The 27,427-nt window shown below is 40.5% G+C and overlaps 3 protein-coding genes and 1 non-coding gene across 6 annotated transcripts in view; 2 read left to right on the forward strand and 2 right to left on the reverse strand.

Annotated features, from left to right (window-relative positions):
• Positions 1–1,495: 1,495 nt before the first annotated feature.
• LOC111222261 (alpha-protein kinase 3-like) lies at positions 1,496–15,247 on the reverse strand. 2 transcript variants are annotated; one of them, XM_022745939.1, is made up of 14 exons: positions 15,209–15,247; positions 14,001–14,230; positions 12,590–12,711; positions 12,068–12,185; positions 10,525–11,737; positions 6,972–8,994; positions 5,764–5,911; positions 4,408–4,535; positions 4,278–4,313; positions 3,885–4,159; positions 3,575–3,663; positions 3,238–3,455; positions 2,672–2,720; positions 1,496–2,547 (listed from the first exon to the last, which is right to left on the reverse strand). In XM_022745939.1, exons 2-14 carry the CDS (start codon positions 14,126–14,128, stop codon positions 2,232–2,234), a joined length of 4,863 nt encoding a protein of 1,620 aa, XP_022601660.1. In that variant the 5' UTR covers positions 14,129–14,230; positions 15,209–15,247; the 3' UTR covers positions 1,496–2,231. The 2 variants fall into 2 exon arrangements, with proteins under 2 accessions (XP_022601660.1, XP_022601651.1); XM_022745930.1 differs by lacking the exon at positions 15,209–15,247 and adding an exon at positions 14,449–14,582.
• A 3,978-nt stretch (positions 15,248–19,225) lies between these two features.
• Positions 19,226–23,650, reverse strand: LOC111217875 (cryptochrome-1-like). Its single transcript, XM_022739893.1, has 12 exons — positions 23,634–23,650; positions 23,342–23,547; positions 22,868–23,092; positions 22,517–22,711; positions 22,298–22,416; positions 21,988–22,142; positions 21,679–21,819; positions 21,304–21,471; positions 21,001–21,141; positions 20,075–20,226; positions 19,768–19,988; positions 19,226–19,676 (listed from the first exon to the last, which is right to left on the reverse strand). The coding sequence occupies exons 3-12, from the start codon at positions 23,080–23,082 to the stop codon at positions 19,615–19,617; spliced, it is 1,569 nt and encodes a 522-aa protein (XP_022595614.1). The 5' UTR covers positions 23,083–23,092; positions 23,342–23,547; positions 23,634–23,650; the 3' UTR covers positions 19,226–19,614.
• Positions 23,651–23,791: 141 nt separating this feature from the next.
• On the forward strand, positions 23,792–23,863 carry trnah-gug. The gene has a single exon. It is a non-coding gene; the product is annotated as a tRNA-His (tRNA).
• A 1,618-nt stretch (positions 23,864–25,481) lies between these two features.
• LOC111220258 (FERM domain-containing protein 5-like) overlaps positions 25,482–27,427 on the forward strand; it is a 65,859-nt gene continuing 63,913 nt past the window's right edge. For both annotated transcript variants that reach the window (XM_022743288.1, XM_022743296.1), the window contains exon 1: positions 25,482–25,583. In XM_022743288.1, the coding sequence (XP_022599009.1) occupies positions 25,482–25,583 (102 nt within the window). The remainder of the gene's footprint in view (positions 25,584–27,427) is intronic.

Below are 27,427 nucleotides of genomic sequence, written 5' to 3' on the forward strand. Positions count from 1 at the left end.
TTTCTTTTTAAGGAAGAAGACTTTGTCCTATTGCCAATCCAGTAGACATATCACACATTATTAGAAAATACCACACAACAGGATCATCAGCTACCTCCCACTAAAACCTGTGATCTCTTCCCTTTGCTGACACCAACTGACCCTCTAATGCTGATGGACGGCATCAGAAGAGACTCTAAGTGAACTTTTTGGTTCAGTGTGCATTTAGCTTCCCGGTACTGTTCACACTTGTGCGTGAGGCCATCGCTTACATAAGCGATGACTCACTAATGACTGGGAATCACAAATGATTATCATGATGAAGTTAGCCTTTCACCTCCCAAACACACACTGGTTGCGAGCAACACGTCATTCTGTAATAACTGTGAAGGAATCTGATTTGCCCCTGAGTGGTAGTGCTATTAAGCATGCAAATCTTTTTTTCTTTTCTTTACTTTTTTTTTTTTTTATCTCTGGCTACAATATCTTTTCTTATGTTAGATATTCATAACAGGTTTAAGCATAAAGTGATGAATGCTGTCATGTATTTACTCCATATGAAAGCAAAATATTCTGGATCTGTGAGTGAATATGGGATGTAAGTTTTTTTGTTTTTTTTTGTACAGACTGACAATGGATCCTGCTGACTTTCGTGATCGTCTGACATTAAATCTAATGCCACCATGAGCTTTATATCTGAATATTTTCTATTTGGTATACACATTCATGTCCCCCTAGGGATGAAGTACAATAACGTTTGTAATCATTTGACTTTCTAACCAGCATAATCAGGTCATATTTCGATTTGTCTAATATTCCAGTTTATGAATAGATACCTGAAAAAGTCATGACATTCCATCAGCTTCATCTGTGCATTGTGTTTAATGCTGATTGAAAAATGAGATCTGCTAAAACTCATCTAAACCTAAATTACCTGCTAAACATTAGCATGTTCACATTTTAGCTGGTTATCTCTCACAGAGCTGCTAGCAGGACCGAGTCTTGTTTAATTTTTACTCTTGTTTTTGACACTTAGTGACTTTCGTATTTTTGTCTTTTTCTTTGCCAACAAGTCAAGGTCTGTCATTTTTCAGATGATCTAGTCTTATTCTAAGATAGCTGTGTTGTGCATTCATGCTCCACTTTGATGCTCCAGCTCTTGTAAAATTCTGATGTTGCTAGAGAAGATAAAGCTAACAATTAAGTGTTGCAAGAACTGACTCGATTAATCTGCCAAAATAACCCTTTTCATAGAAGCTCATGCTGTAAATAATGGGTGCACGTCAATATGATGACAGAAAGTCTTCTCAGATAATAGGAGTCAGTGAGATAACACTTCCTTATCTATCTAGACGTATATGATAATGAGTGAATGCTGATATCTGATAGACATGAGTGGGATGGCTTTCATTACTCAGCCCACTCCATAGTAGGCCTATGCTAATTTATATTAAGAGCGACACTTCATATTTAAAAAGCTCATATCATGCACTTTCACAGCTTCCCCAGACGTACAAGACGTAAGTGTATCTTTTATTTTACAGCCAGTTGCATTCAAAGGTGCGGTTTCTAAAAATGCAGTGCAATGTAGAACAGCAAGTAAACATGACAGGTTACAATATAAAAGCACAGCACCATTAGCCACTGTACAACAGTGTCATGTGAAGCTACATTTTGATTGATACATGAAAAAAATGGTTGTTTACTCTCAGCCTTTAGAACGTGCGGTGTGACCATGGGGCTTATTGTATATCCCTGTTATGTTTTCTTTTTTTTCGTGAACTGACAGGGGTGACTACAAATAATACAATTTGTGCTCTTACAGTGAAAATTACACATATAGTTGACAAAATATAATGCCACTTCAGTCCAAAATGTTTTTTGTCAATATAGTACAAATACTCTGACCTGAAATTGGCATCCACAATCTGTGACCAATGGTACATGGATTGATAGAATACAAACCCAGGAAAGCCACTACTTCTTAATACACAATAGTTTTATCCCGAGGATTTGAACATAAATGCAAGACACAATAGATTCACCACAACATGTGAGGGCATCAGTCCACAATAAGTGATAATAGCAAGGAATGGTGGCTGTTAAAATTAAATTAAGTCATCATATTTATTAATCTTCTTCCCCGGTCTCTGAAAGGTTTTATACTTCGGAAGTGTCATCAGCTGTCGAGCTTCCCTCCAGCTCCTCCTGCGCTTTCTGTGCATCTTTGTGATCTCTAAGAGATATTCATTCTATGCCATCTTAACAACTTTGGGAGCATCAGCAGCTTTTTGTTTAGTGGGGGTCATTCTGCCTTCTGGCTCAGCCTTTCTTGGCATTCTGGGGCTGCCAGCAGCTTTCCTGCCAGTCTGAGGGCTGGAAGAACCAGCAGCCATCTTTCGCTGAAGTAACGGACTCCTGGAACCCTTGGCCTTCGTTGGTGTCAATAAAGAGTCCATGACCTTTAGTGACCTCAGACCAAGCAGACCACAGAAGTAGTTACACTGGTGCTGGGAGACAAACTGCTCAAACACTTTGGGATTACCTTCGACACATAGACCTTGATGCCTGCAGCAACACACACGACAAAACCAAACGCGAAAGTCGAAATCAGAACAAAATGTAAATTACCTGTAAAATGAGGTTTTTCACAGTGTCATTTACAAAAACAACACAATACAAATATACTGACCCCGTAGATTTGACTGAAATCCCAACATTGGTGATCTTAGTGTCAACACCTGCAAAATAAAACCATGCAATCACTTTATTTTTCTGCTGTCCAGGTAATATATTCAGATGTGACAGGCATGCCGTGTGATTTTCCACCACATTAAGTCTAAAACTGCACCACAACATACTTAAAAATTGATCAGCATAAAATGGCGTGTGATGGATCTGAAACACTCGTGCCTCTCTTTAACCTCTGGAGAAGGGTTGAGAAGTTAAAATTTGAAGTAGCTCATCTCACAATTCTTCCTCACTGCATGCATTATTCTATGTTATTTCTTACAGTTATGAGGTGGCTAAGGTGGGAAACTTGTCAGACAGTTTAGAGCTTTGCATTCTGGCTACTGATTTTAACACAAACTTGGTAAATGCGTATTTTTTTCATAATGTGGGATGAACCAGGAAGGTGGCCACGCTTTCACAGCATCCTCTCTCCCACAGCATCATTATATTCTTAATTACTTTAGCTGCACATTTGGGGGAAAAGTAGACGTCACATTGCTCTGCTGAATTCAGGTGTCAGCTTACCTTCAAGCCGAGTGAGAAGCAGATTGCCATTGGTCCACTGAAAGATCCAGTGCTGCAGGGCACAGCATTTCTGCTCAACCACAGAGCCAGTCCTCACATCTATTCTGCCTGTATGATCGAGGACAGAGTATTTCTGATAGACCCCTGTCAGATCAGCTTCCACTGTGGCATAGGGGACGGTGTTAGCTGGTCGGTACATCAGGTAGACTGGAAGCACCCTGTGTAACAAAGATCGATCATGATGTACATGATTTTTAGGGAGCCTTCATGGTCCATGTGCTGTAGAGAATACCCAGGATGTTAACTTTTTTATTTAGAGTAAAGTGATTGTACTCACTCAAGAGAGGGACCAAAGTTTTCAATCACTCTTGCCTCTGCAGAGAAGATTTTGCAGTATTCACGAGCCAAGTTCTGAATTTTACACTCCTGTAAGCAGAACATTGGAGGACAGCCAGTAAAGATAAGCTCAACCTACACAAGTAAATTTGTTAAATCTTCCTTTGATTAGCACCACAGTAATCCTATGTGGGTGGCAGGGTTGACACCTCACTGATTCCCTTTAAAGCTGGAATTGTCAGTTTACTGGTTGATGTATTTAAATTCAAGAAGGCATGGATAAATTACAAAATCAAACCTTTCCTACATACCTGCTTGACAATGTCCAGGTTTCTTTCCACGAGGCAGCTTTCTTCTTTTCCTCCATAGGCGATAGGGTTGCGTACTTTAATGATACATGTGTTACCAGACTCAAACACGGGCTCCAGACCATAGATGACTTTTGCCCTCCAGACTTTATGAGAACAGCCATCACCAATATGAGATTCCTGCATCATTATACGGCCAAATAATTTGTTGGCCCAGATGCCTGAGTCAGCCACACCCTTGCTGAATATCAGGGGTGTCATTTCGATTTCTTCTCCAACTGTAAAACAAGAACATGCAAAAGAGTATAAGGATGCCAGCAAGATAGGTATGCAGGACCGCTACCCAAAAAAAAAGAAAAAAAGAAAGTGATCAAAACACGCAAAATCTTATCTTACCACCAAGATCCTCACGTAGGGACATTCCTGCTAATACTGTGAGAGAGAGAACAGAATAAGACATGCTGTAGCCAGGTAAAGCAAATAAAAAATGTTTGGTTTATGACAAATGTAAGGTAGAAGCACATACTATCTGTACTAAGTAGTGTGTCTGTTGAATCTGTCCCATATTCATTTGTGATTGAGCATCCGTAAACACCAGAGTCACTGCATGATGCTTGAACAATGGCAAGATTGACCTGAGTTTCATCCCCTGCACTGGGAGAGAAACAAATAAATAATAAATAACAAATCATCATACAGAATGTTTAAAGTTCCTCTCCAGACATGATTTAAACTATGTAAAAAATACTCTGCCATGATTAATATTTTGTTTAACATGGTTTAAAAAGGTTTAAAAAGAGAAAAAAAAGTCAAAAACTGGGGCTGTAAGCTCATAGCTGCTTATTTCCTCATTCAAAAATCGGGATCAGGCCTTATGCCCCGCCCACCACCGCTGCGTGCGCGAGGTTGACAGGTGAAACAGTTGTGTGTTTCAATATGATTAATGGAGAGACTCAGGCACGTTTCAGCCTCAGTCAGATGGAGACTGAGGAGTTTTTGAGGAGTTTATTGACTAGAAGATGTATCTGAATGGTAAGTAGTTTTTTGTTTATATTTTTTGTTAGCTTGTAACTAGCAGTGGCTAATATACAGTGTAAGTGGCTGTGCTAATGTAAACTCTTGCTCTCTGTGCTGACAAGGTTTTGGTGACTGGTGAAGGATCAGAGATTACCAAGATGGTTAGTGTTAGAGGATACATGAGAGAGACTCAGCTACATGTTTGAGCCTCAGTACACCAAAATCGACAACTAGCAGACATACCAGTACAGTTAGCATAGTTAGCATCTTTTATTTGTTAATGCTGTTCGTTAGCTTGGAGCTGGCAGTGGCTCACACAGTGTTACTGGTTGTGTTAATGCGAACTCTAGCTAGTTTATTTAGCCCACCCCTGGCCCCGCAAGTTAAGAGATTGGTTCCTTAGTTATATGACGTATGAATCCCTGGTGGTCTGAATCCTTTTTTATGAGACTGTGGCTGTGTCTGAAATCACCCACTACTCCCTGTATCGTCCATTATTTATTGAGTTCACCATTTTGTAGTGCTGTACGAATTGAGAATTATTATACCCTAGTATCCCACAATGCATCATGAAAAGTACCGTACAACATTTGATCAATAACTAAGTAATATATACCATCATGCATTGTGCATTTGTTGATTTAAGTGTGATTTAAGCCTAACTGTTATTACAGTAAAGGCACTTCTACGTTACTTCAAGTAATTTCAAAGCTATTTTTCCCATTCAAACCTTTCTATTTGAAAAAAAAAACAAAACAAAAAACAAACAAAAAAACACAATATTTCATAAGAAGTAATACATTCAAAGAATCTTTCCAAATATTCAGTTTATTGTGATATTCTTTGTATTCTTTAGAGTACTCACTTTCTTTTAATCTGAGCAATCTCCTCTTCATTTTTGTACCATTTGATCGTAGAGTCACTAAGAACATTGAAGAACTGGCACCACAGTTTCAAGTGTCCTGAGGTGTCTGCGAAGGTTTCACCCCTGATTTTGCGAATAACTTGAGGAGCTGGAGGGAGAGACACCGAGCACAGACAACATGGTAAAGACACACACCATTAGGTATCAAGCAACCTTGATGTATCCACTCTGATATTTGTTTGCTATATGCTGTATAAACCACATAGCAAAGGCTCCTTGACTATGATGAAGCCAACATTTAGCAAATATATAGCTGTGAGTAATTGTGTATTGGAAGAGAGTAAATGAAGCTATTTAAAATTTTAGGCTCAGTGTGATTAATGAAAAGTAGCTCTTCTTTTTGGTAAAAAAAAAAGTATGCTAAATTAAAATAAATTTGTGACATTTTGGATTAAATGAGTCTGCAAGAGTCAGTCTGATTGCTGCACAAGCTGAACAGTTGAATGTACAGTATAAAATGTCTGCACACCTTGCTTCCATCCCCCAGTGCACTGTTACCTACAGTTGATCAGCACAGTCCGACTGGCTACTGTACATTTGAGTAGAGCTAACAATAAATCAGCCAGGTCCATACATCAGTGTGTATCCGCAAATAAAATATGCCAGCTAACAAGTAACAAGAAGGGACACTGGAGAAAGACCAAACCAGGAGGTTGAGGTGATTTAGAAATAATGTCATCATCATGAAGTTTGTTCACCAGAGAGTTAACTCTGACAAGTTAATGCTATAATTGTAATGTCCTGCTCAGTATGTATATTGGTCTCAATTCTTTGAAAAATAAATATAAGGACTCTACATAAAGATTGTTGTTTAAACATTTAAACACGGATGTTGTTTGTTTATGCAAAAAAAAAAAAAAGGGGGCATTACTTTTTCAAATGGCAAAAATATATTGTCTTTTATACTTTATTATACTTTTCTTTGGTTTTGGGTACACTCTTAAGGACCCTGTGAATCATGTCTATCAGGCGACTGATAACATGCATTGCTGTCTGACACAGTGAGGGTTTTTTTATACTACCACAGGGGGGTGCCAATATAAAAAAACATTTCATATTCTACACATAGTAATATTATCTATTAAAACAGCAAATCTTCCAGCAACCACACTGAAAAATATTATTCAGACATGAAGAGGGTTTTTTACCTTTGAATGGGTTGTGCTTGTCCTTTTCTGTAGGTTTCCCCTCAGTTTTCAGGGTGCTGATCTCCTCAGTGAGCTGCTGACTCGGTGCTTGTGTCTCCGATGCAATCTTTCTCCTGCTCAAGAGCGGAGAACGCCTCTCTACGGGAGAGGTTTGCTCACCAGCCGGCTGAAGTAGATGTGACCGTCGAGACAGACTTGGAGACACAGAGGGGGTCACAGGACTTGTGGAAAGCTTGCTGCTCTGGGTAGAAACCTCCTTTTTCTGAGCTTGGTTATCAACAGGTGAAGTGGCCTCTGCGGCCTCCTTGGGTTTGGCCTTGGGTGTTAGGATTTTGCGGCGGGCTCCAGAGGCCAGCTCTTGTGGAGTAGCAGAAGGAATAGGTGAAACACAATTTCTTTTCTTTAACAATGGACTAGCCTCAAGAGTTGGATTGGTTAAGGAGTCTCTCCTTGAAAATTCCTCAACCATAGAGCTGTCCTGTGTACTCTCTTGTGTATCAGTGCTAAATACACTTTGAGTGGGAAACTTTTGGACACTCTGCAAAGAACTGTTGTTTGTGTTAAGTTCTTCCATTTTGTATCGATCTAGACGTGTTGTGGAATTAATTTCAGTAATCCCCCTTTCAGTTCTGCTATTGAGTTTAATCTCTGGAGTTAACTTTTGTGTCGATTCCATGTCTTTGCCTCGAACAGGTTCATCTTGGGCATGCTCCAAAATAGTAATATTTGACTCCTGACCATCTGCCTTTATAAGAGTCCCAGATCCTTGACTGACAGTTCCTGATAGGTTTGAAATAGATGTAGGTCTGTTGGTCACTTCATCCTTTGAAGATGAAGGAAGAAATTTGTGTTTGACATTTTCGCTCTCAGTGAGGGAAACAACTGGGCAATGAGAAGGAACCTGACTTGATGTTCCATTTTCCTGGCCGATGTCCATAACGCCCTTATTATATTTGCTGGCACCGCCATGAGGTCCTGTGGTCTCTATAAGGAGAGGTTTTTGTAAAGCCTGAGCAGGTGGCTCAGTTTTACTTAGTTGATGACGCACTGTTGTAAGTGTTACCTTTATGTTTGTGGCAGGAGTATCGTCAATAATTGCCTCCGTTTTCCTGCCAGGTATTGATGTCTTGACTTCCAGTTTACATTTTCTGTCATCATCTCTTAATTCCTGACATGTCTTTGAAGCAGTTGTTGTAGGTTCTTGTACAAAGTCAGTCTGAACTGGTATGGTGGACATCGAATTTGCTAGCGTGAGGTCAAGAGCCTTTATTTGTGATCTCAGAAGTTCAGCAATAGATATGACTTTTGATACAGGTTTTGGAATTTCATTGAAACCTATAATTTGCTGTGATGTGTTTGTATTTTCTGGATTATTTGTTAAGTGTGGCATAGCAGTCGGAAATTCATCTGACTTTAGATTATGTAATTCTGAACTGCTTGCCACTTTTGACATCGGTTCATTCTTCTCTTTACAAGATGTTTCTACAGTGACAACATCAGAATCTTTACCCACTACATCCCTGGTCTTTTTCGTTTTAGTTTGTTCAACCATATGTAGAGCAGCAGTTTCAGTCTCCATCTCAACTATCTTCTCATTTGGGGGCTCAGCTAATAACTTACCTACCTTGTTACCCTCTACCTCCTCATCAGCTTGTATTTCTGTCCCTTCAACAGTTTTTATAGCTGTATCAACTTGGCTTTGTGGGGCGGTGGGCGAAACGTTACACCCTGGGGTGTTCTCACCAGCACCAGGGCTTTCAAAGGGTGACTTCTGTAGGTCTGTAAAAAGGACCATAGGGCTTTCATTTGATCCTCTGGAATGATCCCATGTGTCCTGTGTCATTTTGTCAATGGCTGCTTGAAGACCACAGTGCAAAGACGGGGTCTGGATGTCATCTGTTGTGGCCTTGCTTTCTGATGGAGTCTTTTGTGGTGGTTGTGCGTCCATCGTACACTGGGTGCGTGGAAGCTCAAGGTTGACAGGTGCATCATTCCTGTTCATCTTTGTGTGGGCCTGTGTAACCTTGGGACATAAAACAAGCAGAGGTTTCCATGTTGTAAATGCTGAGTCCCTTATCCCTGGCTATGCAGGACATGGATTAAACACATGTAATTTTAAAAACAGCAACAGTGTAACCAGCAACAAACAGAGTAAGGAATGGAAAGACCTTAGAGCAAAAGCTAATTTATGAACCAGAGAAGAGATATAGTTAGTGATGGTAACATGTGGCCTTTCCTTTACCTGCTCTGTTGGTAATGTTGGACAAATTCATATGGCTGGGAAAAAAGTCCAAATATCCATAGCCATATTAATACTTGCATTCTTGTTGGTGGATGTAAGAGATGCTTGTAAACAAATCTGAGGACACAGACTCAGAAAACATCTCTTAAATGTAAATCCAATGCAAATGTATTAACTACAATTTGTGTGTGACTCCAACTAAGACTTGATAGTGCCTCAAAATGCATCCATCAAACTGACTTTAAAATATTTAGCTTTTAAAATTGTACAGTATACATTCAAAACACATAAAAGTGCATATCTGCTCGTTTCTCCTAATTTCCGTCTGTCTCAGTCTGACATGGTGAGGCCTGTTCAGGAGGAAGGTTGGTATTTTACATTTAAGTGTGGCCAGAAAGGAATGTGAATAATTTTAAGAGGTGCTTCAGCCATGCAGTGCTTTGTCTCAGGTCTCAGTGCCGTCAGTATCCAGCCATGCAGCTGAGGTCAGGATGATTGCAGAAGCAGTGTGCAATAAAGATTCACAATCCCATAGCAGCAAAATGTTCAAGTGATGATTGAGGACTTTGTCATCCAAGAGAACATTGTAGCATTCATATCTTCTGTTTCTTTGCACTCACATCATCAGTCAGGTCCCCATCACACTATCCATTTCACTTTTATAGGAAAAGTTTGCTTATAGTTTTGCTTACAATACGCTTATTTGCCTTCTGGGGGGAAAAACTAGAGAGTTAGATGGGAAAATCAATACAACTTTATTTTCTGTCCATTAAATGTATTCGAAGGTTACAGCCAGCAGCCAGTTTGCAAAGAATGGAAACGGGGGGGCAACGCTCAGCCTGGCTTTGCCTAAAGATAATAAAATCCGCCTACCAGCACCTCTAAAGCTCACCTATTAACACATTATACCTTGTTTGTCTGATTTGTACAAAACTCAAAGTGTAAAACCAACTAAATTATGTTTTGACAGAACCAGGCTAGCTGTATTCCTGTGTGTGCTAAGCTAAGCTAATCATCTGCTGTTTAGTTCATGTACTAATATTACAGAGTGCCAAATTATAAGTATAATTCCAAATTTCTAACTTAAGAAATGCTGCACTGGCTTTCTATGAGACCTTTGAACTTACAATATCAAATGCATTGCATCAGTATACCTTTTACAACTGTCAACATGTGCGTCATTTCATTCTTGTCACACAAGAAGGCGTACTTATAAATAGCTATGAATAGCGCCAGGATGCTTGTGTTACTGATGAGGCCTGTGTTGGCAGCACAAAGCACTCATGAGCTCATGCGAAAAGGCTCACTCACCTCTCTCAGCGGGGCTGGCCGAGGCTCAGACACATTTTCTTGGCAGGGGCTTGTTTCCTTGTCAGACAGCTGATCTCCAGCCTGTCCACATGGATGCTGAGGCAAAGCAGTCCTGCTTTCACACGCTGTGTCCACTGACTTGAGGTCTCTGTGTGCTAAAGATCCACCAGTGGAAGTATCTGACTTCTCATCAGTATCCATGGCTGTAGCTTCTTCTGTTTTAATAATGTCCTCCTTTAATATAATTGGTGTTGATGCAACACTTGACTGTACTTGTGTTGAGGTAATGTTGAGGTAAGGACTTTGTTTCTGCATTTCAAAATTTTCTTCTCTGTCTTTGTGTCCAACCTCCTTCTCAGACTTTGCAGCTTGTTTACCTCCAGTTCCTGACACAGTATGACTTGTAGATATAAGAGCAGCAGGAGAAACAGTGCTCTGTGAAGGCATAACACATACGTTTTCATCCTTTGAAGGCCTTTCAACAAGCATTGCTTCCTCTGTTGTTGATTTCTTACATTGTTCTGTCACGTTTCTGGAGTCTGAATCTACAGTCGAACTGACAAGCTTCTCTACTTCCATAACTTCTTCTGAATTCCCCTCAGACTGCACTGGATCTATGCAGGCCAGAGCTACAGAGGCTGATGTCTCGTCTTTTGCCTTTCTTTCCTCAGACACCCTCTCTCCTAGTGTATCTGCTTTTGCAACTTTTGCAATGTTTGAAATTTTAATCTTCTTCTTGACAAAGGGAGTTTTGGGTTGGTGTGCAGTGAAAATCTTCTGGGCGCTGTCATATATGTATGTCCCGCCATTGTTTCCATTTTCATTTACAACTTGTCCATTAGTGACCGGCTTTTCCTCCACTTCCTCCACGGTGGCCTCCTGCAACCTGTCCTCAGTCCCCACAGCCACAGCCTGGGGGCTCTCCTCATTGCTCTCATCCTCCATGGAGCTTGGCATGCTAAGGAAGGCCTCCATTGTGGAGCGCCGTTTCCTCTGTGTACGGTCTGGACTGATGGTTCGTAATGGCTCCTGGTTTTCTTTACCCTCTGCTTCCCTGCGCCTATGCTCAGCCTTTTGTTTGAGCTTTGCAAAGTAGCGCTGGTGGATCTTGAACTCGTTCATTTCTCCCACCTCCAGAACCCCAGAGCAGGACACGATACCTTTACTGTTGATGGCTGAGGCCTGGTATATCGCTGCATCCTCCACAGTGCAGCTGCACAGAAAAGCCAAATGAAGTTACCCTAATTAAAATTACACCAAGCAAACCAATTATTGACGCAACAAAATTAAACATTGGTGACAAGGAAACCCTGCTCAGGGGATAAGTTCTTTATTAATAGGCTTATATGAGCAAGACTGTCAAGACACTCTGGATTACTTCGGAGCAGACAGATTAAAATAATACTCTTGGTTTTGTTGCCTCCATTAGAATGCCCTTTGCTGTGTAGTGATTTAAATGTCTTGATATAAAGTTTAGACAGAATAACACAATGTTGATCTCTGTGCAGACCAGTGTCTTATTGTTGTTTTGAATCATACATACTTGTAAATGTGCAGGGAATGATTTTGTCCATTGCGGAATATTTCGTATTTAGGCAGTCCACAGTATCTGTCTAACTGCATATCGTCCTTGTACCAATTAACTTGAGGGGCAGGGTATCCTGAAAAAAAAAAAGAAAAGAGAAAAATATCAGGATAAACAATTTTCTGGTTCTGTATCATCAAGTGTATGTATGGATAAGGATATAATGTATAATCTTCAGTCAGAGAAGATTGGGTGTGTTATAGCAGCCTTGTTGGCTATCTGAATAATTTTCAGCTGCTCAAGATGTGTGAAACCAGATGTATAATGAGCCTTTTTTTAGAGATAGTAAATATTTTGTGTAACTGCTTCCTTTAAGTTATTTCATTCTTATAAACGTGCTGCTTAGACAATTTGTTTTAATCAAGTACAGTGTATTATTGTGTCGCATTGAAGTATATTTTCACAAGATCACACAAATTTGGAGTATGGCCTGGCAAAGTGTTGCTAAACCTGTAAGAAGCAGCTTGAGGCAGTGTTTACCTGTAACCACACATGAGAACTTCACATTGCAATTCTCCGACACAGCTTTTGACTTGAGGGTTGTTTGAAAGGCGGGCTGCGTCTCCTCAGTTAACTGTGCCATCACACTGCAGAGCGTGCTCCTGTGCAAGAAAATGGAGACATGATCATGATTTCATAAAAAATTGGGAAGTTTGGGTCATCAAAAGTCAAATTTGGGGGGAAAACATGTTTGAATCAATGTCTTGAATCACGTCTGTATATATATATATATATACTGTATATATATATATATATATATTTCACACAGACCACATAAACGTATGAGTAGTGTTTTGGTTCTTCCCGCGAGAGGTCTCATCAGTCCATATGAAATTAATTGCAGAAATGAAACACATCACTATAAATATAATGGTTCAAGATTATATCTTAATATCTTAATATGAACTGATGTGGGCTTCCATGCATATTACAAGAGAATTATCATGATGCTTGTATTACGTGCAGTTGATCCATGTCTGGTGTTGACATCCATTTCAGTGTTTGGTCAGTGCACAGTTAAAGGATACCGTTACACTTCACTGCATGTTACTCATGATTAAGCAAGCAAAACAAGATGCTAATGCTAAAGACAGTTACACTTCTAAATAATATGCATGTTATGTATGGGTTATATTATATGCAGTCCATACTGCTGGTGTTCATGCTCATGGAATTCAAAGCTCTGATCTACAGCATCTACAACAAAAACATTAGAGTAATTAGCTTAAAAGTAACTTCTTTTTTTTTATGTTGAAAAATAGTTTTTACTGTTGATAAACTGGCACTTACAGGATGTATACCTGTTCATATGAGTTGCTACAAAATGACCTCCGGATATAATTTAGTAGTGACAAGACACTGGACATTATGAGAGTAAAGCATGTGAATAATTGTCCTCATAAAGGCAAAACCAGGGTGACAATAAATTCAAAATCTAGTTTCTTTTAAATTCTTAAGCAGAAATACATAGGCAACTCAGTGGCACTGTTCAGATAGTTGCCCTGTAGTATTGTCTTGAATAAAAACAACTATTATTGTCTGAAAAAACTCTTTCTATTATTATCAGTTGATGTATGACGAAAGAGGCCGACGTGAAGGTCAACACGCCTTGTTACATGAACAAATCTTTCCATGCAGAAGCTGTTGTTAGTGTATTGCTTGATGTGAAATGGGGCCCATGGTGCATTACTGAGATGCTGCTCTTAATCGGCAGTTTATTTAAACTTTGGTGACCATGGCAACAAACAAAGAAATAACATGCCAGACTCTTTCATCTGAGGTTAGGAAAATCTTGAGGTGTTGGTGTATTACAGTTAGACAATATCCTCTCCACAGAGGTGTTTAACAGGCAGTTAGTCAGTTCAACACTGAGTTAGTCATGAATCAGTACCTGTTTTCTGGCCTCACGTTAGAGAGGTAGCTGCAGCCACCCGGCCGGCTAGTCCCACCGCTGTCATCCCCATTGCTGGACCCTCCGTTCCAAGACGTGGAGCGTGGTGTTGTTCTCCGCGAACCCATTTCCCACCAGAAAAAGAGATACTCAAGAAAAAAAGTTCTCCAAGGAAAAAAAAGTTTGTGTTGTCACTTATTTTTTTGGCTTTCCTGAGAGATTAATATGAGCTAAAAGAGAACAAAAGAGTGAACACAACACTGATAACAGAAAAACTGAAAGTTACATCACATAAACATTTGAACATAGGAAAACAACAAAATACAATAATAATAATTTTCTATAGTTTGACACGAAACACAAACATCAGCAAGAGATGTTTTGTAAAAATAGGTTTCTTTTACATGCTGCCCTATTCATTAGTTACATTTTTATACATTTAACTCACCATTCACAAGTTTCTTTGCCTCCTTTGACAGATACCCCACTGCACTGACTCAAGGCACTGCAATTTCCAATCAAACATGAGCATGCGTAGGCTGCTGGACTATTTATAGTTGGCCTGCAAATAGGCACAAGAGCACATCACTCTTTCCAAAACTTGCCTTCGGACCATGATATAAAAAATAATCAAAGAGCAGCAAAAACTGAAAACTTGTGTCGTAAAAAGATCTGTGAGGGAACAAGAAAAAATCCTTTTGAAGAAGAAAGTTCCACAATAATTCCATGACAAATACAAGGTCATCCCAGATTTGGTAGTTCCCTGAATAGGAGAGGATTTAAAAAACAGGGTGAAGGTTTTTTTCCTATTCTGTTACCATTGGACGACATGAGCTGAGAGAAGAAGAGGGGCCGCTTGTGTGCTGAGTCGTTGGCTGCTCTTCTCCTCAAACTTTTTAGCTCTGTGCACAGACTGTAATAAAGAATCATATGAGCCTGTCAATCAGGAGGATGACGCCTTCACTTTTAAGTCCATTAATATGAGCAGCACGTTCTTTCAGTCGTCCAGTCGCACTAGGTTTTGATCATAAATCTGTGGAGTTAATGTTGACCGCAGGGCTTGTTGACACAGATAATAAACAAAACCTTTCAAAAACAGCATCAACTGGTACATTTTTCCATTGTTCTATATAATAATCTTGTTTTTAAAATGATAAAAGTACATGTTTATATATATATAATATATGGTATATGATGGTGAGGCCTACCGGGTTCTCTGGCATGCATTGTCCTGTGAGTGACAATTGCAGTAGATCCCCAAAGGAAAAGCAGTAGGAATAGAACAGCCTTATATAGGCAGATCCCACTGAGCGCCAAAGAGCTATGGGCTCTTATCTTTACACAAGCATGCGCACACGTACACACACTATCTTGTGCACACACACACACACAAATCAGTGATCAGCATTTTAACTTAAAGGTTGCTATACTTGATGTAGTGATTTTGTCAAACACTTTGTTGACGTTTTCATTTTTCCTCAAACAAATCATAATTAAGTAGAAATTAAATTAATCCATAAGGTTGGTAACTAAACTATCAAAATAACCTTTAAGAATGTTTGTTTTATTTTTTTCATCATAAATAAAATGCAAACTGTCAGGTTCATCTTTGAACTGAGAATAACTGACCCAATATGAATTACAGATATGAATTACGGTTCTTTGGTGAGTTCTTACTGAATCAAGTTCAAAGTCATCAATTGGAGTTATGTCTCACGTTACCACATACAGTTGTCATATTACACATGCCTAAGTGCCTTTTTTTTCCATCCAACACACCATCTGTAACTCCAACACTTTCCATCTTTCCTGCCAGGGAGGTGATACTCTGACTCAACTGGACGACCAAGATCAAAAGAAGAATTTAATTTCAAAATAAGAGAACCACAAAATGTACAACATGTAAATATTCTCATGAACAATGAAGGACCTTTAACCCCCCCAAAAAATGGACAGGCAGGATTCCATGAGTGATTCCCAGACAGCACACCCTAAACAAACACACTGGCACGAGAGACATGTATGGGCTGGAGAGCTCATGTGTGTGACTGGCTGCTCGTTCCCTGTGAGGGGGCCGGAAAACACAGTTGCCTCAGCATGGTCTGGATTTTCTGGATGGGGTGTGTACAGAGAGATCAAAGCATAAGAGGGTGTGGAAACACCACAGAGACCGGGAGACTCTGTCGTGTGACAGTGGATCCCCCTTAAGCATCTGGGTAAAGCGCTCGTGGTTGGAAAGGGGTTTCCTAATGCTGAACCATATGTATGAAAATACAGAGAAATGTACAGTTGTGTAGTTAAGCAGAGGTTAAAATCTGAAAGAGACCTGACTCTCCTCGTAAAAATAGGATTCAGTGGAAATAAAAGATTCTTTAGATGTTAACGACTTTGACAAACATCCAATTATAGCTTTTCCACAAAGTTCTTTTTCAGAGTATTTATGCCATCCATGTCCTATTATGCTCCCTTTCCCTAAAATGAATCACCACGTCAGTGTTTTAACAATCCCTCTCCAAATCTGAATTCAGATGGGATGTGTGGGGGGCATGATTTTAACATTGCATGCCCATTGCCTCATGCTTTCCTATGTATAGCGCTTGTCAAAACCCTGTTATGACTTAGTCTGGCGGGTTTATAGAGGTACAGATGATGCGCACTGAGATCACTACCTCTGGCTTTGTTTATACCATTATCTGTCTTTTGCAAACCCAACTGTGCACTAGCAGAAATAGAGGGAGGTTACCGCAGGCCAAATGTAAATTGTTGTGATCGCTCATTAGAACCAGAGTGGTAATGGACAGACCCAGGTCTATAGGACTGTTGTTGTTCAGGATGTGTGCAGAGGTGTGTGTGTGTGAGTGTGTGTCTGTGCCGGCGGAGACAGGGACAGGCCAAAAGGTATGAGGCAGGTTGGACAACTGTCAGCTCTTCAGTTTCACCATGGCATTTATTTACCAGCTCCATGGACGCCCAATAAATAGTGACCTTTCAGCGTGTGGTCATGAACCTTTCACTCACAACTTCCTCTTGTCCCTCGCTCTTTCTCCTCTTATACTGTCATTAGGACAACTGAAAGAGAGAATTGGGAAATCTCACCAGTCCTTTATTTGTCAGTGTTAGTGTAGGTCTTCACTGGCAAACACCTGCATTCAAAATGAGTGTCAGTGTAGTTTCATTTTTCTGTGCAATTTAACAGTCGCAGTATTTTTGTTATGAACAGGTGCTGTCCTGTAACTACTCACCAGGTAAAGTAGCCTCCCAACAGGTAGCTTTGTGTTGAATGACAGAGCTCTATCATTTCTTAGCTAACACTGAAGCATAGAGTTAGACTGGGTGAAGTGGACATGCCCGCTGATGTTGTGGTAATCTTCAGAAAATGGTGACATAAACTTGAACTGACCCACTTTAAGCCAGTGAAGCCAGCTCCTGCTTTAAATGAGTGCATACTGGCCAGTATTTTTACTTGTTTGGTTCTGTTGTGTGTGTTCATATTATGTTGTTATGTCAGTGGATGAAAAGCATTTCTTACAAATGATGCTCATATTGAACTTGAAGCCCTTTGCCCTATTGCTATTGTCAGAGATTTATATTAAAACAAATAAGATAAATCCTCATTACCATTCAACATGCTGGCTGGATCTTTTCCTTTTCTTAAAACCAGCAACCTCAGACTGCAGAGAGTCAAAATGAACTGTTTGATGTTGTTTCCCGTGGAGCAAATAAACTCTTGAGATAAATCACTACTATTAAAGCTACATGAAACACCAGCTGCATGGGAACACGTTGTTCTTATCCAACTGGGATATTACAACACCAAGATCCAAGATAGTTTGAGGAGTGAGGTGTCGACATGAACAGACGGGGAGAGGGGCAGAACCAGTGGACAAACGGGGGTCAAAGCAGTTATACTTGTGATTTTGATTACAGGTTAATTAATATGTCTGGGACTGATGCCAATTTCGCATGTTTATAAAACAAAGAGTGCAGAACATACTCTGGTATACTAACTTTTAGGTCCCTCATTAAACATGAGAGAAAAATAGCAAATAAATAAATGAAGTGAGATCAGTTCAGCCAGACCCCCTGGTGGGGGGTTGTTTGTTGGCTGGGTGGCAGGGTGCCAAGTGTAGCCCCAAAAACCCCTCACATACGTATGCAGAGCTGGACAGCAGACTGTTTTGATGTTTGACAGGTCTCTGTGGAAACTGAGCCTGGCTTTGTACGGCCGTCTGGCCTGCTGCTGAGGTTGTGACATCATCTTCTGGATATTCACACCAGTGTCAGCTCCAAGGAAGCAGAAACAGGAGAAGACTTGACCTCCAAGGACAGCTGTGTGCCCCACACATTCTCACACGCATCTTGCCCTTACGTAGCACTGCACTGCTGACACTGCTCAGCCAATCACACGCACAGTCTATAAACATACTGTATATTGTTCTATATTGACTAATGGCCCTTAGTTAATATTGTGTGGGGAGCATACTCCTGATTAGACAGGAGCTGATGGCCACTGTGATGCATGGGATAAATTTGACCAGTTTCCGTATTTAATTCCAAGTTTTGCGAATGAGGAAGCTGAAAAATTAGGGGGGAAAAAAAGAGAACAGATGACTTCGTGAATATTGAATATTTAACTTAAAAAAATTAATAAAAAAAGCTATTTTATTTTTCATTACACTCATTAGACTAAAAATATCAAATTTATTCTTTGAACAGAGATGTCTGCTGCTCAGTGCTAACCACAAAAGGTGTACACAATATTTCAACAGTTGTTTATTATATTGAAAAATGTATTAATAAATACCCTAACAACTTAACATGTCTGGCAGATTAAAGCATTTTAAATCATTCTAGTGGACTCTTTGTTAACTTGATTTATTCACGTCATAAATAATACTCAGTATAAATTAACTTCAATGTGATAATTTTTCTGCAGGTGGAATTACAGTGACCTCTAGTGGTGAGAGTGAGCGCTCTGAAATCTCACCACTGAACTAGTTTATGTTGAATTTGACCGTTTTCTGCTCTAAATTACAGACAGAATATGAAAATCAGAGAAAACTGTTAGACATTACTTATTTCTTAAGGCCATAAGATCATACCACACACATTGCCAATATTTCTGCCACTTTTAGTTGATAAATGGATGTTGAAATGATCCTCAAAAAATATCTGGGTCATATTTTTTTATCAATTTTATTCAAAATTAACATACATTTCACTACATAACAATAAAAAATCTTATTTATGAACCAGACACACTTGATACAAACTGTAGCCTGCAAACAAGATGAGATAACAGTTTTTAGAAAATGTCTTCCAAGTGTAATTCTAACCTGACCTAATCTAATTCAATAAACAGCATTTACACTGAAATAGATACAATATAAAAAGTAAAGACAAAAACCATGTTCAAAATCTAAAATAGAAACCAAAGAAGGGTGCAATAAAAAACAAGATATAGTTGACAAAAAAATGAAAAGTCTCTGATCAGCCACTTTAGCTTCCAGTCCAGACAGAGCTTTAGCACAGGAAGAAACCAAGTAGCCTGAGTATTCAGTTATTTGTAATAAAGATTTGTTATCTCTATTACTTGGAATTAATTTGTAGATGATTACTCTCTTCTTTCTTTCTTCGTCAGCATGTCGACAACAGATGGAGCCTTGCGCTTTGCACCTATGAGGGAAACATAAAAGTAAACATTGAAGAAGTGGGACTTTTCAGTAAACATCAAAAGAGATAAACGTCTATTTGTGTCTTGCAATACCTTGCTTTTTGCTGGGTGATTCAGTGGGATCTGAGGATCTCTTGGCATAAGCTAACTTCATCCTCTGGATGTTCTTCTTGCTGATTACCTCATGCTGTACAATAGGATGTGGGTAGTCTTTACCCACAATACATCCTGCTGCCTGCTGGATGCTGCGAGGAGCTTTCCAAGGCTCATAGATGTACGCAGCTGGGAACTTCTTCAGAAGAGGAAGGTACTTCCTGGAAAGATAGTGGAGAAAATTTTAATTAAATAAAATAAATGTTACATATGTGATAACTTGAGCTTGATACAATTATGATCTCACTTGATGTAGTCTCCATTTTTGTCTGTCTTCTTGCCAAAGGCGACAGGAGAGTAGACCCTGAAGAACTGGTGGAAGAAGGCACTCGCTGAGAGCCACTGCCAGTTCCCAGCATTCAGAGCCCAGTCGCCATCCAACAAAAGCTCCTCAAACACCTACAGACACAGAGGAAATAGCCTGAAGACCCCTTTGGTAATGATAAAATTTTTGTTTTGTTGTTGTTTTTTTTACTGCAGTGTTAGGTGATGAAGATGGCAACAGAAGAAAAAGAGTTCACAGATGTGCTCAATGCTTGATTACAAGCTTTCTTTGAGGATTTCAAGTGCCATCTGGACCATGCAGCTTCTCAGCCAGATTATTCTGATTCTACATTTGTATTTTTTTTTCCATTTTTTTTCAAAAATGGTTGAAAATCCTATTGATGATGTTCACTTTCAGTTGCTCTCAATAGACATTATTTTAGAAAGCTAAATTATCAAGGCCAGAAAATAGTTGTCTTGTTTATTTGTCATCAGGATTATGGCAAAAGCACTGAGCCTATTGACACTGAACTTGGTGGAGGGTTGGGACATGAGCCCGGGAAGACCACATCAAATGTTGGTGCAGATGTAGATTTACTATGAATCTGAAGTTTTTTCTCTGGAGCCTGGTGTATGTTGTTTAACATTGGCTTTAGCAGACGTCTGCACTATCTGACTGCCATGTAGTTATATAAAGTTATATAGTTATATATTGTTTTGTTTCATTTGGATAAGATTGCATTCACAATATTATTTCTAACCAGATTACCCAGCTATAGCTCATAAACCATGGTCTGAAATATGTACACATGCAACGTGTGCCTGCATGTGTGCTTGCTCTCGTGTGAAGACAACATCACACTTATAACTTCATCTAGAGTATCTATAAAGCCAGTCTCATTTACACACCTTCTGCCCTTCCTCCCAGCTGACCCATAGGTCTCCCCTGGTGAGGAAACAGGCGACAGCATGTCTGGCTAGGTGGTGGATCCAGCCCTCCTGTCTCAGCTGAGTCATGATGGCATCAATGAAGGGGAAACCAGTCCGAGCCTTGAGGGAAATACAGTACAGGATGACAGGAATTATTTATAGTACAAGAAATTACACAACCCTCAACTTAACGGTGATGATGTGACTGTATGATTTTGAAAACTCTTTTACTAACAGCACAATTTCCCTTTTCTTTTCATTTATGGGCTCAAACGTCTATACCTCTCTCCATGCAGCCAGATATTCGGTGTTCGCATCCCAGTCCACTTGAGTACACACAGGGTTGCCCTCCATCTTGTTAAAGTTTGGGATGCCCACACTAGCCGTGTAGAAGAACTCTCTCCACAGTAACTGGCCATGCAGGGAAACTGGAGGATCTGAGTGCTTCTTCTGCACAAACCACACGTGAAAAAGTCAAACTAAGTTAAACTTTAACTAATTTTTTATGTTTATGCAAGATACTTAAATCAGCATCTTGCTTATTTTATTTACTTATGAAATGTATTAATTTAAATTACAATACCATTATCAGCTGCGCAGCCTTATTTACAGTGTAACATATTACCTACAAAGCTGTACAGTGATGGCGACACTCACCCCCTGATAGACCTCTGTCAGCTTCCACCAGAAGGTGCGTGCAGACAGGCACCCAAAGGTGACATATGGACTGAGAACAGTGGTGCTGGGGCTTAAAGAGTTTGGAGATGTCTGGGGCTTCTCAAAGTTACACACCCATCCCTGAAACGGGGGAAACAGAAGAAACATGAATTACACAGTTGCATGTGTGTTAAAAAGCAGGGCACAACTAAATGCTGATTTCGATGTTGTTAGTAAGATTCTCCGTTTTCTTAGATGTCTGAAATAATCATGTCAAGCCATACAGAGCAAGACGAGAAAGTGAAATACCGTTCGTTTCATGTGTTCATCTAGTCTCCTCAGAGCCTCCTGTTCTCCCCCTGGGAACGGCTCCTCTGCAAGAGCTTCAGTGTCCTGGCTGAGCTCCTCCAGTGCAGGGATCCCATACTTCTTCTCATGGTTTTCTGAACAAGGGGTCTTCACATCTGTGCCACAGGAGATATGTTTCAATGAATTGGTGTTTAAGTTTTACACTAGTATGTCACATTTTGATAAAGTTGGTTTAAAATAATTGGTTTTAATGATTATTTCTACAAAGATGATTCATTGGGATTATAAAGTGTTTCTGGTAGTTGACCACCTTTTACGTCTTCCATGGTTGGAGCAGGGATTGGTTTCTTAGGGGGTCCAAGAGTTTTCACTATTGCCTGCATACGGTTGTAAGTAAGGGGAGCCTTCCCATTGTTTTCCTCAATTATCCTACAGGGAGAAGGTAGACAACACATTCACCTTCTGAATGAAACAGCCTTTAAAAACCCTGAAAGATTGCGTATGTGTACATCTTCAGAATGAGTAGTACCTGTCTATATCGTAAAGAGTGTGTGAGATTTTGTAGATAACTTCAACTTCGTGTTCTTTGGCCAGTTCCATCACTTTTTTGTCCCGGCTCAGACTGTAGGGCTCTGTGTCGTACTCATAGGTCAGCTTTGTTACTTTCCACTTATTGAACAGCTTAGGGAAAACATCCTCCGGTTTGCCTCTCACAACGAAGAGCCTGAAGGAATCGAACACACCACAATGTGACAATATCACAATATGAATCTGATAGTCTAGTCAAGTATAGTCATTCAAGAACTTACAAGTGTTTGAGCAGTTTCTAACTTTTTTTTTAGTATTCAATATTTTTTAAAACTTCTCCCGGTGTTTCTACCTGGAGTTGAGCTTCCTAAGGCTGCAGTCCAGGTCTTTCAAGGCTCCAATGAGGAACCTCCAGCGGTTGATGCCCACATGGGTATTGCTATGTAGGTAAGGGTCCAGGATGAACACAGGGTAGAGCTCCTTACAGTCCCTCAGAGCGGCTATCAGTGCTGGGTTGTCATGCAGCCTGAGTCCCTTGCGAAACCAGTGAATACATGTATGAACCATGTCGGTGACCCTGTAAACACACCACGGACAGCACGTTGTATTTTACAGAACTGCATGAATCTAGAGGATCCGGACGTTGAGTCAATGTCGTTTCTCTGTTTGTTAGACCCACAGCACGATACAGTTGCTTTAGTGCATCTATCTATCAGCACAGACACAAAACAACGAACCAACACTGTGGTAACACCATGTCACAAAGTCAGGAAGTTACATGTGCAAGTTAAAACAAAATGATGACAATTATAAAGCATAACTTTACCTTAATTGCACCTCTCAGTTACAACTCCGCTGCTATTTACTGCAGAATCCGTGTTTGGTAACATACACGTTTTATTGTGTTACAAAACGGGAAGCCCTGCTACGTCTGCAGCACAATCAGCCAACCAGAGGAGGTCTGGTGAAGACATATGTATACACACACACAACACGCGCGGGGTTGTGAGTCGCTTTATCCACCAGATGTCACTGTAGTGCAAACAATACTCGGGGGTTAAAGATCTAAACATTGTCACATTAACTGTATTTTACAGACCCTCTATCTCCAGACTCACTATCCGTGGCACAGGACTGGGAACAAAGCCAAGCAAGCATTTTAAGAGGACTATGCCCTCTACAGTCCAAAAAAATCAGCATCCAACGAGTCCGCTGAGTCTATTCTTTGATACACACCATGTTGTTCCAAAGCGAGACTGTCAGCTCATCGTAGCTCGCCGTGATCGTATAGTGGTTAGTACTCTGCGTTGTGGCCGCAGCAACCCCGGTTCGAATCCGGGTCACGGCATTGTGGAACAATGTCACGGCAGATGAGCTTGTGTTTTTGATACCACCGGATAGTTATTGCATGTAGTCCTTTATTGCTTTAAGTGATATTATGTCAAAACCGGCCCTCGTTTATGCAGTTACTCCATAACCGATCTTCTGTTGAAACCAGGGAATAGCTTTTAACCTCAAAAGACTCATGTTATGGTGGTCGACACCATGTTACAAAATGTACCGCTTGAAGCGAGAGGTAAAAATTCGGCGTCATTGCGGGGATCGGAAGAAAAAAAAACACTCGCATGGTGACTCTATTTTACGCGGAAGTTTTTAATCACTTTATTGTCATTACCATGAAGCACACCCAGAGGGAGACATCGTCAAAGAAACCAGGACACCACAATGTTCACAGGTTGAACCAAACTCGTGCAGTGATCTTCCTCTGTGCCACATTCAATTAGGACGTTTAAAGTATTCGTGAGAGACATTGTCTCCATTTGTAACTGGGTAGTTGCCTATGCAAAGGATTTGCTCTGATTACATTTACGTGCTCTCTCGAAGACTTAGAAAAAGTACAACTTTGAATCAGTTATATCAAAGTGGCTTGGTTACATGTCACGTAGGCTATAAGACGTAACAGTAATATAAATGTTTCTCGTTGCCTTATGTGGCTACATTTTATGCCCCTGTCTTGCTTCGTACAATCACCCTGTGAAGGATGAAATGAAGGAATGTTAAAGTATGTTGCTGCCTTCAAGTTCTGTCGGAAATGCCGCAATTAAACAAAGAGCGCAAGTCAGCAGAAGCGACCATTTGACTTAGGACGGGCCTCTGAGATGTGACGTTCAAGTCAAGGTGATGCATTTGATTATGATAGTTGACTTGAAATATGAGGCCTGTGTGTTAATCGGTTAGAGAATGCATTTCTAGTTATTTGAGTACGTGTTTCTATTTTTTCCCGGGTTTAAACAGCCTATAGGTGTTTCACGTCGAGAGACAATTATCAGTTGGTCAACTTCATCAGCGGCATAAAGCGCCTGTTGTTCGACTGGTGAAACTACAGAGGCCGCACTCTGTTATTATTCTCGACCATGTGGCTACAGTCACGACGTCTACCAGCCTATCGGAATTTCGACTCCTGTCGTTAACTCTGTGAAGGCAGCATCTCAGTCACTGCTCCGTTGGCTGACAGTCTCGCCATTCACCAACCAGCCCGCCCAGCAGCACCGAGAGCGGCATGGCAACTAGCAAGGAGACGAGGGGAGAGAAGGCGCAATGAGGTGTGGACAGTTGAACCGGACCAGAGAGAGAGAGCAGCAGCAGTAGCAGCACTATTTCCACTCCTCGCTGACTGGATAAACGTGCCGTGTGGTACCTCGGCCATTCAGCTCGCTCTCTCTCTCTCTCTCTCTCTCTCTCTCTCTCTCTCTCTCTCTCTCTCTCTCTCTCTCACACACACACACACACACAGACACACACACTGATGAAACGATGCCCCACCGCCGCCGCCGCTCCGCACTGTCGCTGTCTCTGACCAGGTGTTGGACCAAAGAACAGGGACGTCGTTGACGTGACAGAAGATAAACTTGTATGTATGTGCTGCGCGCCCTTCTCCCTGGTCCCGTACGCAGACGATCGAGAAGATGCTGAGCCGACTGATGAGCAGCAGCATCAGGAGTCTGGACAGGGAATGCAACTGCACTGTGAGGCTGCTGGACGATTCGGAGTACACCTGCACGATTCAGGTCAGTGGGGGCCAACATTTCCCGTTTATCAAATCACCTTGTTGTGGAGGACGTGATACAGACATTAGCGGGGTGGTGATAAGGTAAAATGACGTTTCACCGCACACTGGATCTGCTGCTTTCACATAGCCTGCAAAGAGAAAAAAAGGCATCCTGATTAAAGCAGGTGTCATTCACCTTGACATTCAGTTTTCCAGCATATTTGGATGTTTTTGTGTTCACGGTCAGATGTCTGTTACCATGGGGCTGCAGATGTTGTCTTCATCAGAGACGTTACCTGTGTGGACATCCCGTCATGATGCATGAGGTGCTTGTATTGCGTAGCAAATTTCCAGGACTGTCACTTAGCACTAGATGCCATTCCAACAGAAAGAGTGATATGAAAAAACTCTACATATACATATATTGTATATATATATCTGTGTATAAGATGTTGGCTTTTCAGCAGCTTCATGCATGCATTGATTTGAATGCATTATGAAACTAATCTGGATAATCTGATCTTGAACGATTTCAGTGGAAGGCTCAGAGTGGATTTTTGGATCGTCTGGCTCCATGAGGCAGAAATCCTGGTCTGTATCCAGGGAAAAGTAAAATGTAATTTAGACTCCAATTAGTCTAAAACAAAGGTGGATATTTCCTAATTTATGTTAAAAAAGCAGGTGTCATACATTAACTTGTTTGCCCTTCAGACTGACCCTGGCTTTGACAGAGCAATGGGCACTGTGCAGTGATGACAGAATTTAACATCCAATATTGATGATCAAATAACTTTAGTGTGGGCACTTCCCTTCCCAAAACTTAAAATGATAAAAAAAAAATAAAAAATAAAAATAAGCCCATTTCTGAGAAGTGCTGAAGCAAGACCTTGTTGATCCAGATTTTCTTGGAGTCTTTGAAGGTTTGGAGCTAAATGAGAAACACAGAGGCAATCAAGCGTCAACTCTGCCTAATCTAGCTTGTTTCTCATTAGTTGAGTATTCAAAACAGAGTCCAAAAAAACATACAATTTTCTGCTAGCCTACCCCTGCATCACTAAAGCCAGCTGAAGTAGCATACTGCTGTAAGAGGAAAATGAAACAGCCATTTTTACTCCTTCAGAATGCATTTATTAAAGCTGAAGGTTGGGAGTGTTTAGTTTTAAAATAAAGCAGCTTTCAAGCAGTTTAAGTGCATTTGCACAATTCTGTCACACAGACTCTTTCCTCCCTCATTCTCACTTTCTGGTTGTGGTTGTTCATTTCAGCTATAATATGAGTCCATCACTGGTTTTTCTATGTTGTTGACACAGTGGCAGAGAAACATTTATTCTGCTGGTCACCTCTGAGGCTGGAGTTTGTGGTGGTGTTGTAAAGGATGGAGCAAGGTAGAATTTCCTGCAGGTCTGTTTTGTTGTGTTGTAAAAGTGTTTCTATTTTTCTGGTCACTTTTGGGGTAGATTAGTGTTCTTTGTTTCCATGACAGGTTCACTCAGAAGTCTTCCATGTGTTCTGGTAAAACTGATTAATTCTGCATATTGGATTAGTCATTCACTCAGCCTCTGCCTCACTCTAGACTTGGTTGAAGTATTTCTCTGTATTTCTTGTACACTGGGTGGTTTAAAAAAAAAAAATCAATTGTTATATTGGCATGAATGAAGTCGAGACATCACCAGAGTCAGTAAACAGATCGTGTGTGTATAAGCAAGAGAATGGAGGAGTAAGAATGAGCGATTAATGTGTATTATCTCCTTTGTAAATAAGTGTGTGTGTGTGTGTGTGTGCGAGCGCGCATCCCCGTGGTGTCTTTTGTGCGGCTGCATCACTGAGAAGTCTGCTGTGTGCATCATCTAACCTGGTAGTATG

This window comes from Seriola dumerili, unplaced genomic scaffold, assembly GCF_002260705.1.
Source record: "Seriola dumerili isolate Sdu_G_001 unplaced genomic scaffold, Sdu_1.0 BDQW01000003.1, whole genome shotgun sequence".
NCBI classification, from domain to species: domain Eukaryota; kingdom Metazoa; phylum Chordata; class Actinopteri; order Carangiformes; family Carangidae; genus Seriola; species Seriola dumerili.